At 58.9% G+C, this 16,432-nt stretch overlaps 2 protein-coding genes across 15 annotated transcripts in view; both read right to left on the reverse strand.

The window, feature by feature from the left end:
- The window catches only part of AGO2 (argonaute RISC catalytic component 2), a 381,544-nt gene that overhangs the window by 76,697 nt on the left and 288,415 nt on the right, over positions 1–16,432 (reverse strand). The window contains exon 1 of one of the 5 annotated variants that reach the window (XM_036263900.1): positions 1,848–1,890. The exons of the other annotated variants lie outside the window; for them this stretch is intronic. Within the exon in view, the coding sequence (XP_036119793.1) occupies positions 1,848–1,869 (22 nt within the window). The 5' untranslated portion in view covers positions 1,870–1,890. Of the gene's footprint in view, positions 1–1,847; positions 1,891–16,432 lie in introns of those variants that run through there. 5 annotated transcript variants of the gene reach the window in all.
- The window catches only part of PTK2 (protein tyrosine kinase 2), a 149,478-nt gene continuing 145,580 nt past the window's right edge, over positions 12,535–16,432 (reverse strand). For 6 of the 10 annotated variants that reach the window (XM_036263895.1, XM_036263893.1, XM_036263888.1 and 3 more), the window contains 4 exons: positions 15,764–15,772; positions 14,566–14,721; positions 13,880–13,960; positions 13,440–13,652 (listed from right to left, as the gene is read on the reverse strand). In XM_036263895.1, coding sequence (XP_036119788.1) covers positions 13,440–13,652; positions 13,880–13,960; positions 14,566–14,721; positions 15,764–15,772 — 459 coding nt within the window. Of the gene's footprint in view, positions 13,653–13,879; positions 13,961–14,565; positions 14,722–15,763; positions 15,773–16,432 lie in introns of all 10 variants that reach the window. The other 4 variants (XM_036263887.1, XM_036263890.1, XM_036263892.1 and 1 more) reach the window with 2 other exon arrangements.

The raw sequence follows: 16,432 nt of genomic DNA on the forward strand, positions 1-16,432 counted from the left end.
AAAAAAATGAAACAGACCAGGGAAGATCCCAGCACAGAGCACAGTCAGGTGAGCGGTGCCTCCGGAGCTCTTGTTTCAGTGATACCCATGCGCCCAATGACCTAGTCTAGACGGAACAGGTATCCTCACTGTGGGTCAAGGTCAGAAGGACTGACAGCTGCTTCTCTCAGGCAAGCGTAGGGAGCCAGCCAGGGATCAGACCGATCGTCTGCATGCTGGCCAGCCCTGTGACCTTGCAAGGCCTCACCCTCTCTGAGCCTCCGCAGTCTATCTTTAAAGTGAACACCACCCACGTAGTAAGCCGCCAGTGGACGCGAGGATGCAAAGGCCAAGGCCTGACCTTCCTCTGGTTCTTCCCTTTTCCCAGGCCTTCGACGTTCAAACTGAGTATCTGGGAAAATGTCAGCGTCTGGCCAACACTTGTTGGATCCTTACAGGAACCAGCTGGGAGAGCCCCACACAAGCAGGGAAGGGCTACCTGCCATTTCGAGGTGAGGGGGGCACCATCCTGAGCCTCAGGAGCCAAATCTGCCCCCAAGACTATGCCGAGAGAGACCAGGACCTTGTCCCACCAGGCTGAGTCATCTCCCGTGTAGGGTTAAAGCCAGTCTTGAGAATCACCTTGCTGAGCTCCCTTAAAAGTTGGTCAGGCTCAGCCTTGGAGAAACTTCCTAACAGTGACACCAGAAGACACGCTCAGGAGCCCCAGGCAGAGCTGTCTGTGAACAGACACAGCAGCAGGAGACACAGTCAGGGACCAGACGGGTGCATCAGGGCCTTCCAGTCCCTGGATCTGGGTCCGGAACAGGTGGGGCCCGGACCCCGGGGCAGGCGCCCTGTGGGCCCAGGACAGGAATGCGCCTCGTACAGGGGCCCGAGGGGCCTCAGCCTGCTGGAGCCCGCGGACAAAGGGCACAGGCTGCCCTGTGCAAGTGGCAGACCAGCGGGAAACTCAGGAGCCACGTGCCCGGAGGGAGCCCGAGCAAACGCTTTACAACACCGGACCATTTCCTTGGCCCAGCAAGTCAGCCGCCCTTCTAACGGTGCGTTTGAAACAGGGGGGGGGGGACGTGTTACTGCTTTTAGCACTGGAAGTTTTTTTAGAACTTTTCCAAAGAAAGAGAGGATGACTAGTAAAAAGGGGTCCTAGGGAAATCAACGCTCTCACCTCTCCTAGCAAATTGTAAAAGGCAATTAGCACTTGAATAAGGGGACGGCGTGTCTGGAATGAGAATGGGCCGCGTGCGGAGTCGGGGTGCCGCTGCCATCCCTCCGGGTCCACAGCCCGAACCACCCAGACACCCGCCCGCACTCGGCCTCTGCGGACTCGGCTTCGGAGAAGAGCTGGCAACACGCAAAGCGAAACTGAGTGCGCTCCAGGCCCGCGTCGCCCGCCGCCAGCGCCCCGCGCCCCGCGCCCGCCCCGGGCCTGCGCCTCGGCTCCCGGAGCCCGCAGCCCGGAGCCCGGCCTCCCCGCCCGGCGGCGGCGCAGCGGCCCAGACGCGGGCCTTGGGCCTAGCGCGCCGCCCGCCCGGCCCTGGACCCGGCCCTGGACCCGGCCCTGGACCCGGCCCTGGACCCGGCCCTGGACCCGGCCCGCGGGGCCCCGGAGGCGGTGGGGACGCGGGAGGCCCAGGCCGCGCGGGCGCCCCGACGACTCGGCCCGAGGAGGGGCCGGGGCGACGGCCGCCGCTCGGGTCCCAGCCCCAGGCCCGGCCCCTCCGCCCCCCGCCCGGCCCGGCCCGCGCCGCACCCGCCAACGGCCAACCGCCAACGGCCAACCGCCCTGCGCCCGGCGCCGCGGGGAGGAGCGCGAGCGGCCGGCCGGCGCCCGCGCGAGGACTCACCGGGGCCGGCTCCCGAGTACATGGTGGCGCCGCCGAGGGGCTCCGGGGCCGAGGGGCGGCCGCGCGCGCGCCACGGGCCCCGACGCCGCGAGCCGCGAGGGAGCCGCCGGCCGCACGATCCGCCCCGGCGCGGCCGCCTCGCCAAACAGGTTTACCCGACGCGGCCCGGGCGGCGGGCGGAGGCGGCGGCGGCGGCGGCGGCGGCGGGCGGGGGAGGGGCGGGGCGGGGCCAGCGGAGAGGGAGGGGCGAGAGGAGGAGGAGGGGCGAGGGGACAGGGCGGGGCGTGGGGATGGGCGGGAAGAGGGAGGGGGAGGAGGGAGGCTACGCGCGCGCGGCCGGGGTGCCCGGGCGGGGACCCCGCGGGGCGGTGCAAACTCGGCGGGCGGGGCTCCAGGACCCGGGCTGGGGGCGGGGCTGGGCCGGGGCTGGGGAGGCTGCGGGGCGGGGGACCCCTCGCAGCCACTCAGATGGGCGACGTGGCCTCCTCCGGGGGCGGAGCGGGGCCAGCTCAGCGCCACAGCCCGAGACCCGAGAGAAAGAGGAGCAAACAGCCCTCGTTTTCCCGCCGATTCCCGCGTGCTGGGGCCGCCTCTGGCTGCTCCGGGTGCGTGAGGGTGCAGACCTTCCTTGTCACCCCACCAGCGGTGCACTTGGCCACGAAGGAGCCCTGGTGTTGCACTCTGCGTTGGCACCTCAGCATCTCAGCCTGGTTTTTTGTTTTTGTTTTTTAAGTTATTAACCAAACCTGAATATCAGGAAGCTTGCTTCCCACCCAGAGTGTGAACTTGAGTGTGAACTTGAGCGTGCCAAGCCCTCGCACACTGACACTTCCCAGCCAGGGACCCAGATAATCCATGTGAAATATTTAGTAAGTTGTCTGCCTGTGTGGCCCAGTGGTTAAGCATCAACCGGTGCACCAGGAGGTCTCTGGTTCGATTCCCGGTCAGGGCACAGGCCCGGGTTGTGGGCCCCATCCCCCGTGGGGGGCCTGCAGGAGACAGCCCATCGATGTTCTCTCTCATCGATGTTTCTCTCTCCCTCTCCCTTCAAAATCAATAAAGGAAAAAATAGTAAGTTGTGGTGAATTTAAGCTGCCCTCCATGATGAGATGGAACTGACACCCCCATACTCGGGCCTCCCTGGCTTGGGGTAGCCCTGTGCTGCAGGACCTGTGCCTGAGGGTCCTCCTTACCCAGACCCTCCACCCTGCATGGCCTGGCTCCAGCTGTTCTCTGAGGCCTTTTCCAGGGCAGCCAGCCCACCAGTGGGACCTCCTTCCTCCCCTAATGGTGGGTGATGGACACCAAGGGTGAAACACCAAGAGGCTGGTCACCTTGCAACACCCTTGCCTGCTCGGCCTCCATCCCGTAAACAGGTGCTCTCTGCATGTTGGGTGCAGGGGCTTCACGGTCCTGCGTCCTCATCCTCGGGTGACTCAAAAATGAGTCCAAGTCCTGCCTGCAAGGGGCCCCACACCCAGTAGGTTTATTATTGGTTCTTTGCAACCTTCAAGGGCCTCCCAAAATAAGTGCAGGACCAGCACTTCCTCCAGAGAGAAACTTAAAGGGACACCAGTCTCCACCAATCAAATAAATTATCGCCATGAACGGGACCTTGGTCCATGGCCCATCCCTCCCTCTAACCCCCCCCCCCCCGGCCTCTGCTCTCATGGTGGACCAGGTGGCCTAAGAGGCCCCTGAAATTACTCTCCCCTGTGACCAGCTCTCCACCTGACAGTCAAGTCGGATTGGAGGACACATCGGGCTTTGTGCCTGCTTTGCTCAAAGCCCTTCGTTGGCGGCCCGTCTCCATCTGCCTGTGGTCCAAGCCCTCCACTGGTCTCCAGTGTCCTGCGTGACAGGCTGCCTGCGCTGCCAGTCTCCCCTCACCTTCCTCAGGCTCCTCCTCAGTGTTGTTGTGAGACTGGCCAGTCATCCGGGAAACCAGTGTGTGGTGGTATCTGGAAGCGCTGGCCACAGGGCCCTAGCAGGACAGCGCAGCTTGGGGGGATGCTGGCCAGGACAGGCCTGGGCCCGGGACGTCCTGGAGGGACAGCTCAGGAGAGTCACACCTGTTCAGGAAGGGACTCAGCCTGACAAGGAGCCCTCTCCAGCCAAGCACAACCCACATCGCAACAACGTCGGGTGAAAGAAGCCACAAGCCACACACGGTTTCATTTATAAGTTCCAAACCTGGGCTCAGGGCTGCGTAATGAATAGTAGTAACAAGCTAAGGAAAGACAAGCTGGTGGTTCCCAGGGCCTCAGAAAGGTGGGAGCTGCTGGCAGGGATGAGTATTCCGACCAGAGGCCCTGGGGCTGGGCGGGGGGGCGCTCCCTCGGCTGGCAAGTCTCTCAAGCTGCATTTATTTCCCACGTACGTTTCTGTGCCTTCACTGTAGTTCACAGCCAAGACATCTTAACGTGCCGGTCCTGCCTGTTGTCACTCGGCTGTCTGGGAACCTCTGCACCAGCGACTTTCAACTGGTGAGCTGCAGGAATTTTTAAAACATGCAGTACCTGTCAGGGGCGCTGACCTCTTTTCCCTGAGATTGTCAGATTTAAAAAATGACAACAGTTAACACAACAATAGCCGTCTGGTGTGAATGGATCAAAATGATACCGATTTCTGCCCTGGCCAGTGTGGCTCAGGGCTTTGGCTTCCATTTCTGGTCAAGGACACATACTTGGGTTGCAAGTTCACCCCCTGGCCCCAGTGAGAGAGCCAATAAAGATGTTTCTCTCTCACATTGATGTTTCTCTCTCTCTCTGCCCCACTCCGTCCCTCCCACTTTCTTCGAAAATCAATGGAAGAAGTATCCTTGGGTGAGGATTAAAAACAAGAAAAGCTCTTTTGCAGCATCTGCTTCGAGGATGAAGGCCACTCTCAGCAATCAGACGGTCGCTGTCCTAGAAAAGGGGGACATCACTCTGAAGGTGTGCACAGGTACTGAGAAGGGCCCCAGGGGCACCCTGTGGAGGGACTTCAGCCACATCCATGTGGAACTCAGTCTCCTTGGAAAGAAAAAGAAGAGGCTTCGGATGACAAACGGCGGGGAAATGGGAAGGAACTGGCCACGGTCGCACTATCTGCAGTCCCGGACAGAACACGATCGAGGGTGTTTCTCTGGGCTTCCATTACCAGGTAAGGTCTGTGCACGCTCACTTCTCCATATACGTCGTTATTCCAGAGAAAGGTTCTCTCGCTGAAATTAGAAATTTCTTCGGAAAACATGCACCCTTAGAGTTCAGATGAGGTCAGGTGTCACTTGTTCAGTATCTCGAGCCCAGAAAGATGAGCTGATGCTTGAGGGAAACGTCATTGAACTTGTATCAAAGTCAGCTGCCTTGTTCCAGCAAAGCCACCGCAGTTAAAACAAGGTGTCAGGCCCTGGCCGGTTTGGCTCAGCGGTTAGGGTGTCAGCCTGCAGTCCTGAGAGACCCGGGTTCGGTTCCCGCTAAGGGCACGGCTGCAGTTCATCTCCGGCCCTGGTTGGGTCGTGCAGGTGGCAGCCACTCGATGTGTCCCTCTCACGTCGACGTTTCTCTCTCTCTCCCTCCCCCTCTATCTGAACAAAAAACGGAAACGTGTCCTCAGGTGAGGATAAAAAACAAGGTATAAGAACATGTTTGGACGGAATCTGTGTTTCCGAAAAAGGAACGGTTCAGCAGGCTGATGCATAAGATCCAAGTTGTCCAGCGATAGGAACACCAAGATGCCAAATGCTTTGTCACACTTATTTGAGATATTTTAAAGATGTAGTAAAAGCCTCGTATTGATTTGGGGGAGAAAAATAAATTAAATAAAAAGTGATACCTTTTTGTGCCAGGCAGGCAGAAAATACATTCTCTGGCGCGGCAGAACGCTAGCCCCGAGCGGCTGTGCGCAGGAGGGAAAAGGCTGACCCCCTGCTCTCACCGGCACGGCGCCGCCTCCCCAATCCCAGAGGCTCGCCCCTGGCTGCACCTCTGGCCGCGGAGCCCCGCGGAGAGCCGGTCCTGGTCTTTGCGCTGGGCGCCCTGCTTCTGAGCACACAGGCGGTTGCGTGTGGCCGGATCGGCTACATAGTGTCGCCCGCGCTCCTTTGTGCCGCTTTCCCGCCTAGAACGACACGCGCGACCCCTGCTGGTGGAGGGGCGCTGTCGCCGGCCGGCCGGCCCTACGGCCCCGGAGCCCAGGCTGGCTGGGGTTCTCCCGGCCCTGGCAGGGACCTGCAGCCCTGTGCCCACCTCTTCCGGACCACACCCGTCAGGCCTGCGCTGAGGACCTGCCCCCTCCCTGCAGCCCCAACCCCCGCAGCTCCAGGGCCAGAGCATCCAACCAAGTTCCTCCTCCCGACCTCCTTCCTCCTGTGTCCCTGCGTGGCCATCACTCACCATCCGCCAAGACACCCCCAGGCCCTTTGCCTGCTCCCTCTCCCGCAGGCAGTGACCCACTTAACCCCTGAATGGAGCCGTGCGATTCTAGCTGCGCCTGCTCCTCCAGGCCTTCCTCCCAGCTGCATGCTGACCACACGGGGCCACCACGGGCCCTTGGGGCCCGGTCTCTCTCCCTAGCACGACTCACTGCTCCGTACGGGGGGCTGGAGGGGGGGTCCCTATGCCAAGACTGCAGGGTCCCCCGCACTGGTCAGCAGGTGTGCTCCTCGGAGGCTGCTGTCCAGACAGACCAGCAACTCCTGCTGGGAGACCAAGGGAGGGCAGGGGCCACAGCGCCCTCCTGTGGTCATGGCGCCCACAACGCTCTCAACTCGGAGGCCCTTGGTTTCTTCAAGACCAAAATGTAGACTCTGGAATAACCAGCTGTTCCAAACACGTCTGCACATGATAACAGAGGGGGTCAAGAGGTCAAATAAATTGGGAAGCATTTGGTTTACACTAAACAGACTTACTGACCACAAGCCCTCTCAGAGCCTTCCACAAAGGATTAAGAATCAGGAGTCCACAAAGCGGAAGGAGGGGAACAGACCATTTGCAACTTGTCCCAACCCCACTTGGTGACAGAAAGCTTTTATCACGGGGTGCCTTCAGGTTCCGGGGAGCACACTTTGGGAAACACGGAGGCAGAAGCCTCCCATGACTCCTTCCAGCTCTAATGTTCAAAGATTCTTTGAATAAAAATTCTGGCTGTCTGTCTGAATTAAAAACCCGAGCGCGTGGTTGTGGACTGACAAATATTTCTGTCACAGTGGGAACAAAACACACACCTAAGTAACCTCTGTCCACGAAGCCCAGCATGACACGGAGCCCACTCAGCCTGAACACAAGTCACTTTGCCTCGGAGTGCTGCCCCTGGCAGAGGCTCAGTCCCGAGTCTCCGAGCAGGCGGCCACGTGCCTGCACAGCCCGGGACCACTGACGCCGCAGGGGTGTCACCCAGTGGCACACAGAGTGCAGACACACCAGGGGACCCGTCCCCCAGCGTGGATTCTTTGCTCTCGTCATAGGGAAAGAACAGCCAAGGTGTCACTAACACTGGGACATTAACTCTAAGAGGACCACAGGCTGAACAGTGAACATAAAACTTAAACAAGGAAGCAAAAACCCAGGGCTAGGCAGCTCTTGGACTCGACACCAAAAGCACAGTCCAACAAAGAAAAGTGGACACGCTGGACCTCATCAGAAAGCAAGCTCTGGCTCGGGGAGAGGGCCGTGGAGGGGGCAGAGAGCCCAACGGCAGAGTGGGAGAGGACATCTGCACGCCACAGTCTGACAAAGGACAATATGCAGAGTATGGGAAGAACTCAGACTCAACAGGAGAAAAGCAAACCACGTAAAACATGGCCGAAAGGCCCGGAGAGACTTCCACCAAAGGCCCCAGGGCCAAGGGCACACGAACATCGCTGGCCACGAGGGACGTGCCAGCCGCAGTCCTGTACACAGACGTGCAGACCCGCGGGGATGGCTGACGTAGACAGCAGCGTGCCCCCGGGGCCACCGAGACTTGCTAAGTCAGGAGCTACAAACTCGTGCGTATTCTCCAAAGGTCTGGGATGAACGTGGAGGTGGTGGGTGCAGCTTGGAGCATTTCCTGGAGTCAAGAGATACATAAAAGCTACTTTAAGAGGCTGGGGGGAGGTAGACCGGGACAGGGGGATAAATGGTGACGGAAGGAGACTTGATGGGGTGGTGAACACACGATGCAGTGCGAAGCTTATGAAAATAACCAATGTCACCCCAATACATTCAGTGAAAGAAAGGTAATTTCACGTTGGGCGAAACCATGGATTAAACACGCCATGCTATCGATCGAAGGAGTCAAGTGGAGGACCCGGTAAGCCAGCCTCGAGGGCCGGCTCTCAGCAGCTCCTTTACACCGTGTTCTTACCATCCCAGGGTGCGTCTGTGAAATAATCTACTGATGCACCTGTCATTTAATAAGGTTTTCGGCTGTACGGTCAATATTTAAAAATTAAGCATAATTCTATATATCAGTGACAAAATTAAAAATGAAATTGAAACAAAATGAAACATCAAAAATCTAGGAATGCGTCTTATCCGAGACACTCCGACCCTCTGCACAGAAATCCGTACACCGGACGGAGTGAATGAGGCCTGCATAGTGGGGGGGCAGCCTGCTCCCACACCGGGACTCCCTGCTGCACAGACGTGACCTGTCCCCAGACTGACCTACAGATTTAGTGCAATTTTAATAGGTTTGTTTTGTTGTTGTTGGTGGTGGTGGTGATGGTGGTGGTGGTGGGGGACACACTGGTGGGGCAGGACAGGTTTCTTAAATAAAACAATACTACCATGACGAAAATAATGAAACCTTGGATTTCATTAAATTAAGACATCAGCCCAGCTGGCGTGGCTCAGTGGATTGAGTGCCGTCCCAGGGACTGAGAGGTCCTGGTTCGATTCCCATTCGGGGCACATGACCAGGTTGTGGCTCCATCCCCAGTTGGGGGCATGTAGGAGGCAGCTGACTGATGTTTCTCATCAATGTTTGTATCTCTCTCAATCTTTCTCTCTCTCTGAAAATCAATAAAAATACTTTTAAAAATAAATCAATTAAGACACTATATGGAGCCCTGGCCGGTTTGGCTCAGCAGTTAGAGCGTTGGCTTGCGGACCAAAGAGTCCCGGGTTCGATTCCGGCCAAGGGCACATACCTTGTTGCAGTCTGTCCCTGGCCCCAGTCTTCCTCTCTCTCTCTCGCTCTCTCTCCCTCCCTCCCCCCGCCCTCCCACTGTCTGAAGATAAATGTAAAAATATCCTCGAGTAAGATTTTAAAAAAAGAAAAAAACACTATATAAAAAAATTTTTTTAAAAAAAGACCATATGGGTACCCTTTATTTGGATTTGATTTAAATAAAAAAATTTTTTCTTTATTGATTTTAGAGAGAGAGAAAGGAAGAGGGAGAGATAGAAAGATCGATGCGAGAACATCGACTGGCCGCCTCCTGCATTCTCTCCTCTGGGGATCAGTCCACAACCTGGGCATGTGCCCTGACCGGGAATCGAACCCGTGACCTCGTGGTGCCTGGGTCGATGCTCAACCAGAGACACACCAGTTGGGCTGGATTTGATTTTTTTAACTAGACAAAAAATTGGGAGACTACTAGGCGGATCTGAATTCTGACTGGATATCTGATATCGAGGAATAACCACTCGTTTTCCCAGCTGTGCTAATGGTGTTTTGATGAGGTCACACGAAAAAGAAGCCCGTCTTTCGGAGAGGCCAGCGGAAGCTTTTCCAGGTGAGAAGGTGCAGTGGTGGGGACTGTCAGTGTGAGCGGGCGGGGGCGCGGACCTGGGGTGCGAGGCCTGGAGGTGATCACCGGTTTCCCACTCGAAGCCCTTCCCAGCCCACGGCCGAGCCTGGTGCTGTTTCCTCGCCATCCTCTCCCTCAACGCCTCCTGCCTCTCGGGCCCCTGACCGTGGCCCCTCACCCCTCCGGCTGCCCCCGGTCTCCACACCTTGCACAGCACTTGGATGGAAGCTCCCGGGCTGCTACGGTCAGTACTGAGGGCCACAGGTCTCCGTCCTGCGTGGGGCTAGCGCAGCAGTGGGCACAGTGGGGGCCGAGCACTCGCCGAGGTGCAGTTTCAGGGCCCCCTGTCCCCAGGCCGCACCCTGAGGAGGGCAGTCAGACGGGGACACTCCGAGGTGCGGTGCAGTCACCACCGGCCCAGAAGGAAGTGCAGACACTGCTTCTGACCTCACGTGAGTGTCGAGAAGAGTCGCTCTGTCGTTCCTGGAAAAGCAGAGCGGAGTGGGCTCCAGGAGAGGGCCCCGTCCCGCCTGTGGGGACACCATGCTTCGCAGCCCCTGTGTGACTGGCACAGGCAACTGGGGTGTTAGCAGAGCGACAGGAAGAGGCTGGGTCCCAGCCCCAGCACACTGGTCGGTCGTGACAGGCACCCCCTCCTGGCCGCTGTGCACAGCGCAGAGGGGACCGAGCCCGGGTCCCAAGGGGCCTTTTAAGGAAATGGAAACTGACCGAGTGATTCTAAAATATATACAAAACTGCTGTCAGAGAGGGGGGAGCCACTTTGATCGGCTGCTTCCGCATGTGCCCCTGCTGGTATGTGTCCACCAGGGACCGAACCCACAACCAGGGTGTGTGCCAGAGCCACCAGGGCAGCACGGAGCCTTTCAAATGGGGCCAGAGGGGCTGCCTTGATGTGCTGCGCCTCACACCTGGGGGTACCCCAGGACCAAACGACAGCTGGACAGGGCCGAGGGCACCCCCGCACCCCAGGGCTGTCCGCGGGGACAATAAGGAAGCAGGTGCTGACTGTGGACTGGGAACCAGACGCGTTGGTAGAATTAACATCTGTTACCTTATCTGTGCCAACAGAGGTGCCTTCCTGCCATGGATGTCACTGTCCCCCTTTCCTGACCCCGAAACACCCCAGCCTTACTTGGGCCTCGGCCTGAACCACTGATTCCTAAATAGCTATGCTTGCTCATCTCGAATAAATGCTTGTTTCCTCTCACTTTGAAGGCCTTTACATTTTTAGCTGAACACTGCAAATGAGCTGGAAAAGCCGAAAAGGAAGTATCATGAAAAAGGGAACAGGAGAGGACCCCAACTTTGCGGCTGCCTGGATGGCCCGGCGCGCAAACGCCCTCCTGGGACCACAGCCAGCGTTCTGTGTCACCCGACATCTTCACAGAGGTCTGGGGGACGTAAAAATATTAATTCAGCTACACCATTGCCAATGAAATGTTTCCACAGTTGAAGTGCTGTCGTTTATCACTTCGTCACATAGACTTAGTCCAACCCTTAGAGCTGCACACAGCTCGTTATCTATGGAGCGTCGAGGCCAAGCCACCTGTGGGCCCACCCGCCAAACGAAGGCTTCTGAGCGGAAGGCGACGCCACTGCAGGTTCAAATGCTCACACACACTTCCAGGGGTGCCGTGGGGTCCACTGGGAGCCGGAGTGAGGAGTGGATGCATCTCTGAGACAGACCGCTGACGGCAGTGCGCACGGCACTGCAGAGGCCGAAGGGGACGCGTGTCTCCGTCACGTGACGCTGTCCGAGCAGGACAGCCGCGCCCCCCCAGGCTGGGGTCGTGAGGGGCGGGGCCTGAGCAGCAAGGGCACGGCGAGGGGACGTGTGCCAGGTCTCCTTGGTGAACGTGTGCGACCATTAGCGCCGCTGTGAGCCTTGGGCTTTCCAGACTAAATGTGAATCAAGTGTAAAATCAAATAATCCCACTCGTTTCATGACACATCACGACTGGATTTTCTTGTGGATTTAGAGAAATCTTACGGTTTTTGAGCGATTGCTGGAAAACCACGGCTCTGCAGCTCACACCTGGCATTTGCTTTCTGCCGTGGGGTGGCCGGCACGAAGCCTTTGCTAAGATGGGATAAGATGAGGCTGATTCGCGCCCACCCCATACGGAAGAGAGTGCGGAAGCTGAGCTGGGTTTTGGCCAGTGTATCCCGAAAAATGGGGTGGTCCCAGACACACGGCAGCCAGAGCTCAGTGACCATCATGCCGCGCTCAGCTCTCTGCAAGGGCTCTCGTCCCAGCGGTGACTGCCCACCAGGACGGGGATGAGTCCCGAGGGTGGCTGTCCTGGGAGGGAGGACACCTGGCTCCGGTGAGCGGAGGCCCGGCGCCGCTAGGCCCCCTGCCGTGCACAGGGAGGCGCCACTGCGGACCAGCTGCTCTCACAACCTCCTGTTGCCCCTGTGAAGACGAAATGGACTTGGAGACCGAGCAGGGCCGGAGAAGAGACTCAGAGGTGGCCCCCCTTTGTCCACATGAAGTCAGCGTCGCATGTCCCCAGCAGGAACGGGTGTCACTCAGGAAGAGCCGGCTCCGCGGGGCCGTGCCCTCCAGGCCCCACCGGGGAGCCCCAGCTCCACGTGCTCCCCACCGGCAGGCGGGTCTGGGGACCGGTGCTGTCAGATCCCTCACCAGTGTCCACGGAGGAGGGCGTCCCCGAGGCTGGACTGACATGACGACACCAGGGCCGCGGGGGGCGCCCTTCATGGGTGACACTGCGCCTCCCTCGATTTCTGTGTTTAATAAGACGGAGTGAACAGGCGACTTAGAATGAGGGGCCGTGGCTCTGTGGTGACAGCCTCGCTTGTCTAGAAGGCAGAGAGAAAGAAACTGGTGTAATGACTGAGCTCGCCTGGGTGTATCTGATCTGACAGGTCATCTGGACAACGTAAGGGGTTTGAAGGAAAAGGAAAGAAAGGCTATCAACCCGAGACCTTTACTGGTAACACCTTTTTAATAGGTCAAAGTAACTGTACAGTTCATTATATTCTTCCTGAGAATAATTTATATCCCCCAACACACTAAAGGGAGGGTGTAGCTCTCAAAAGCACTGGACGGGACGGCGGGGCCTGGGCCGCAGAGAGCCGTCTCGGCTCGCTGACCCTCCGCTGGGAAGACAGACAGTCAGGTGAGTCGGCCCCAGCGGCTGCAGAACAGTCGACATGGCTTTTATCTTTTTCATAAACTACAGAAAAGTGGGACCAGGGTGCTTGCAGAACCTCTTCTCAATGCAGGTTGGGGTGCCCTGGCACAAAGCATCTCTGCTCCCCGAGAACTCTGCTGCAAAAGCCGGCCCGTTATTCCGTGAAGGCAGTTTTCGTGTGTTCCATAGCCAGCTTCCCACAGAGGCCTCCCCGACACGTGAAGGAAAAGCAGGAAGACGGGAGGGCTGTGGTTCTGAAAGGACCTCACGACAGAGCGTCCGGGCCCCCCTCTGTGAGTGGCGCGGCACACTGCGCCCACGGGTGTGCCAGCGACAGCGGGCCGCCGGCACCACGCGGGGCCGGGAGAGCTCGGCCCGGACTCCAGGCGTCTCCCCCACCCTCTCACTTCCCGGCGAGTTCGGCTGCTCCCATGGAGACGGACCCCACAGTCTCTTCATGATCCCTAAAAACTTCTCAGTTTCATTCTCAGAAAAATGCCACATTTTGGATCCCAGACTTTTCTGAACACCATGATTCGAAAACCAAAACAAAAAAATAAACCCAAATCAAAATGTGGTTAAACTTTAGGAGAGATGATCAGCCTGCTGTCAGTCGAGGCGCTGGTGCGGTCAGTGCTGGGCCGAGGCCGGCCCTGCTGCTGGGGGCGGACAGACGTCTGAGAGCACAGGGCCGGCTCAGTGCGGTCTCGGCTGCCCCAGCATCTTCAGCCTGGCCTGGTCGATGACGTCCAGCAGGTTCTTGGCGTCCACGGCCAGGGCGTGAGCAGCCGTCAGCATCTGCTTCTTGTACTCCTGCTGCAGGCTGGTCAGGACGTACTGCTGGGCCAGCTTCATCTTGTTGATGAGCTCGCCCAGGTCGGAGTTCAGCAGCTTCTGCGCCATCTCGATCTGGAAGGACAAGAAGGCGGTCAGGAGAGCGGCTTCCAGGGAACCTTCCAGGGGACTTTTATGTACTTCTCAGGTGCCTCTGGGAAAAAGACACTCTTCTCTGCCCTTAGAGGCCTTGGGATCGGTCACTGCACACAGAAGAGCCACCGTGGGCGTCATTTAAACTGCTTCAGCATGGACCCGCCCCGGGGCCCCACCCACAGTCCCAGAGCAGGGGCCATGCCTACCTCGCGGTGAGTGCTGGCTGGCAGGCCGGGGATGGTCTCATCCACAGTGGCCAACAGTGTCCGCAGGGCCAGGCCGACCTCCTATTGGGCAGGAGCACACAGCGGGTCACAGCGCTGCACCCACACTGCCCTCCTTCCTGTCCCTCCTTTCCCTGGGCTGAGCCCCGCCTTCTCACCAGGAGGCAGTTTGCCCCGCAGGCTCAGAGGGCTGACACAGGGCTCAACGCCCTCGGGAATGGGAACAAAACGGGTCAGGAGATGCCCACTGAGAAAGGGTCTGGGAGGACAGGGCAGGGCCGTATCCCTGGTCATGTGTGCCCCCCCCCACTGTGCCCCTGCCAGGGCACCCTCCCCTCAGCGTGCTCCCTGAACCCCCCCAGGGCACCCTCCCCTCAGCGTGCTCCCTGAACCCCCTCCAGCCCACACTGGACCGGCTGGCCTGCGCTGGACGCATGCGTATCCATGCTGAGTGCTCTCGTCTCTTGCTTTATTCCCTCAAGATCACAGGAGTGCCCAGTGACAGTGACCCCCTCCAGGGCTCCAGACCCCCTGCAGACTCCCCCGAGGCTCAGACAGCAGCGACAACTCGTGTGATGGCAGCTGTGATGCAACACAGCCCACGAGGGGCCGCAGCCTCCGGCGGTCGGTCAGGACGCAGCTCTGCTGGGACACATGGGCGGGCCTACCTTCACCATAGGCACGTACTCTTCTGGCGGGGCTGGCTGGATCTTGCTGGACATCTCGATGACGGCCTTCACCAGGCCCGTGACGTTCTCGTACACCCTGTCGTTGGAGCGGTCCAGGTTGGCAGTGGGCGGGGGGCTGATCTCCTGGGGCTGAAGCTGCCAACACAAAAGCTGGTCATCCTTCTATCGTCCAGGAGGTGGCGGCATACACCAAGCTCCTTAGGGAGGGTCTTTAAAAGAGATCAAAGCAGATTGCAGCACTGATTTTCTGGTTGGCATGGGGTGGAGTTCACTCTGAGGATGACAGTGAGTAACTCATCCGAGTGACACAGACATGAGGCCATCATCTTTCTAACTTTGAGCTCAGTTAAAGGAAATGAGGTGGAATCACACACATTACACTAAAGAGCCCGATTCTCTTGGAGAAGTGATTTGAGGTCCCCCCGCAATCATTTCCCCAGAGGAAGATCAGATCTTACACCCCCAAGACCGCAAAGAGGCTGGCTTGGCCGAGCGGCCTGCATTGGACGGACAGTCTCCACCTGCTCAGGACCCTGCAGTGAGCACGACCTCCCGCGGAGAGCTGCCCCCTGCAGGCCTGGGACGCGGGACCAGCAGGCCCTCCCTGGGTACACCCGGGTCTCACTCCCTGCTCTGGGCAAGACTTGTGCACCACCACACCCAGCGCTGCACTTCCTGGGAGCGGCCTCCGTGGGCTCAGAAGAAGGGACACGTGTAAAATGGCCACCCAGTGCCCGGGCACAGGGACATCGCCAGATGTTACCCAGATAAACTGGGCACTGAGTTCCACAGGGGCCCCTGGAAAATCTTCAGTGGCAGTTACACAGTAAACTGGCCACCCTGGGCCCACAGGACAGCCCATGCTGCTCCAGAGACCGCATTCAGTGCCCGGTCCGGTGCCTGCGGAATCTGCTGGCACAGGGCCAGGCGCCCACTTCTGAGCCCTCAGGCTGCCTCTGCCCAAGGAGGCCGGAAGTCAGGGTCCCCATCTGGGCAGGAGATGGACAAGGACGACAGTTCAGTTGGGGAGCTGGTCCCGTCTCTCACTCGGCACTACACACTCTGCTGCTGGCACACCAAGCCCAAGAGCCCGCCCCAGCCCGAGTCCTGTCCAGTCACATGCAGGGCGCTGGGCATGACACAGAGCTGGACAGACACACAGACACGATGTGCTTACCCTCCACGGCTATTGTCGAGCGGAAGGTGAGGAAAGGTTAGAGAGATTATCAGAGAGGGAGAAAAGAAAAACAGTATTAATGGAGGCAGGGACAAACCCCCGTAAACACGTGCAGACGAGCAGCCCGCGGCCCTGGGGCAGGCGCAGCCACAGCCGCGGAGGTCTGCCAGGCACGCCCGTTTCCGTGACAACGGAAACAACATGCAAAGCCCGAGAAGGACAGTCCGGCAGCCGCGCAAGGATCAGAAGAACCGGGGACTTCCCGAAAAGAGGAGCGAGGATGCTTGTGGCCACAGCCACCTGGCCTCCGGGTGACTCGGAGGGACGCATGCCCAGCCTGCCCTGGCCCAGCCTCCTTGGAAATGGCTGCACCAGCACACGGGACCCCTGGATGGGGCTCGGCTTAAAGATGTTAGGAGCTTGTTTTAAAAACAGAACAGAAACCCTCATCTGAGCAATTCTTGTGGCTGGCTCCTTCCACTGACGAGCTCCAGCGAACTTTTCTCTATGGCTTGAGCCAAGGCCGCCCGCTGTGCTGTGAGGGCCAAGCTCCCAGGGGAGGGGCCTCCTGCCCCTCCTCAGCTGTGCCAGGCAGCAGACCCTGGAGGTCAAGGCCCACCCCCGGCCTGTGCTGTCACTCGGGTCACTCGGGCTGTCCCACGGTGGGCC

This window comes from Molossus molossus, unplaced genomic scaffold (genome assembly GCF_014108415.1).
Source record: "Molossus molossus isolate mMolMol1 unplaced genomic scaffold, mMolMol1.p scaffold_m16_p_16, whole genome shotgun sequence".
Classification (NCBI taxonomy): Eukaryota; Metazoa; Chordata; class Mammalia; order Chiroptera; family Molossidae; genus Molossus; species Molossus molossus.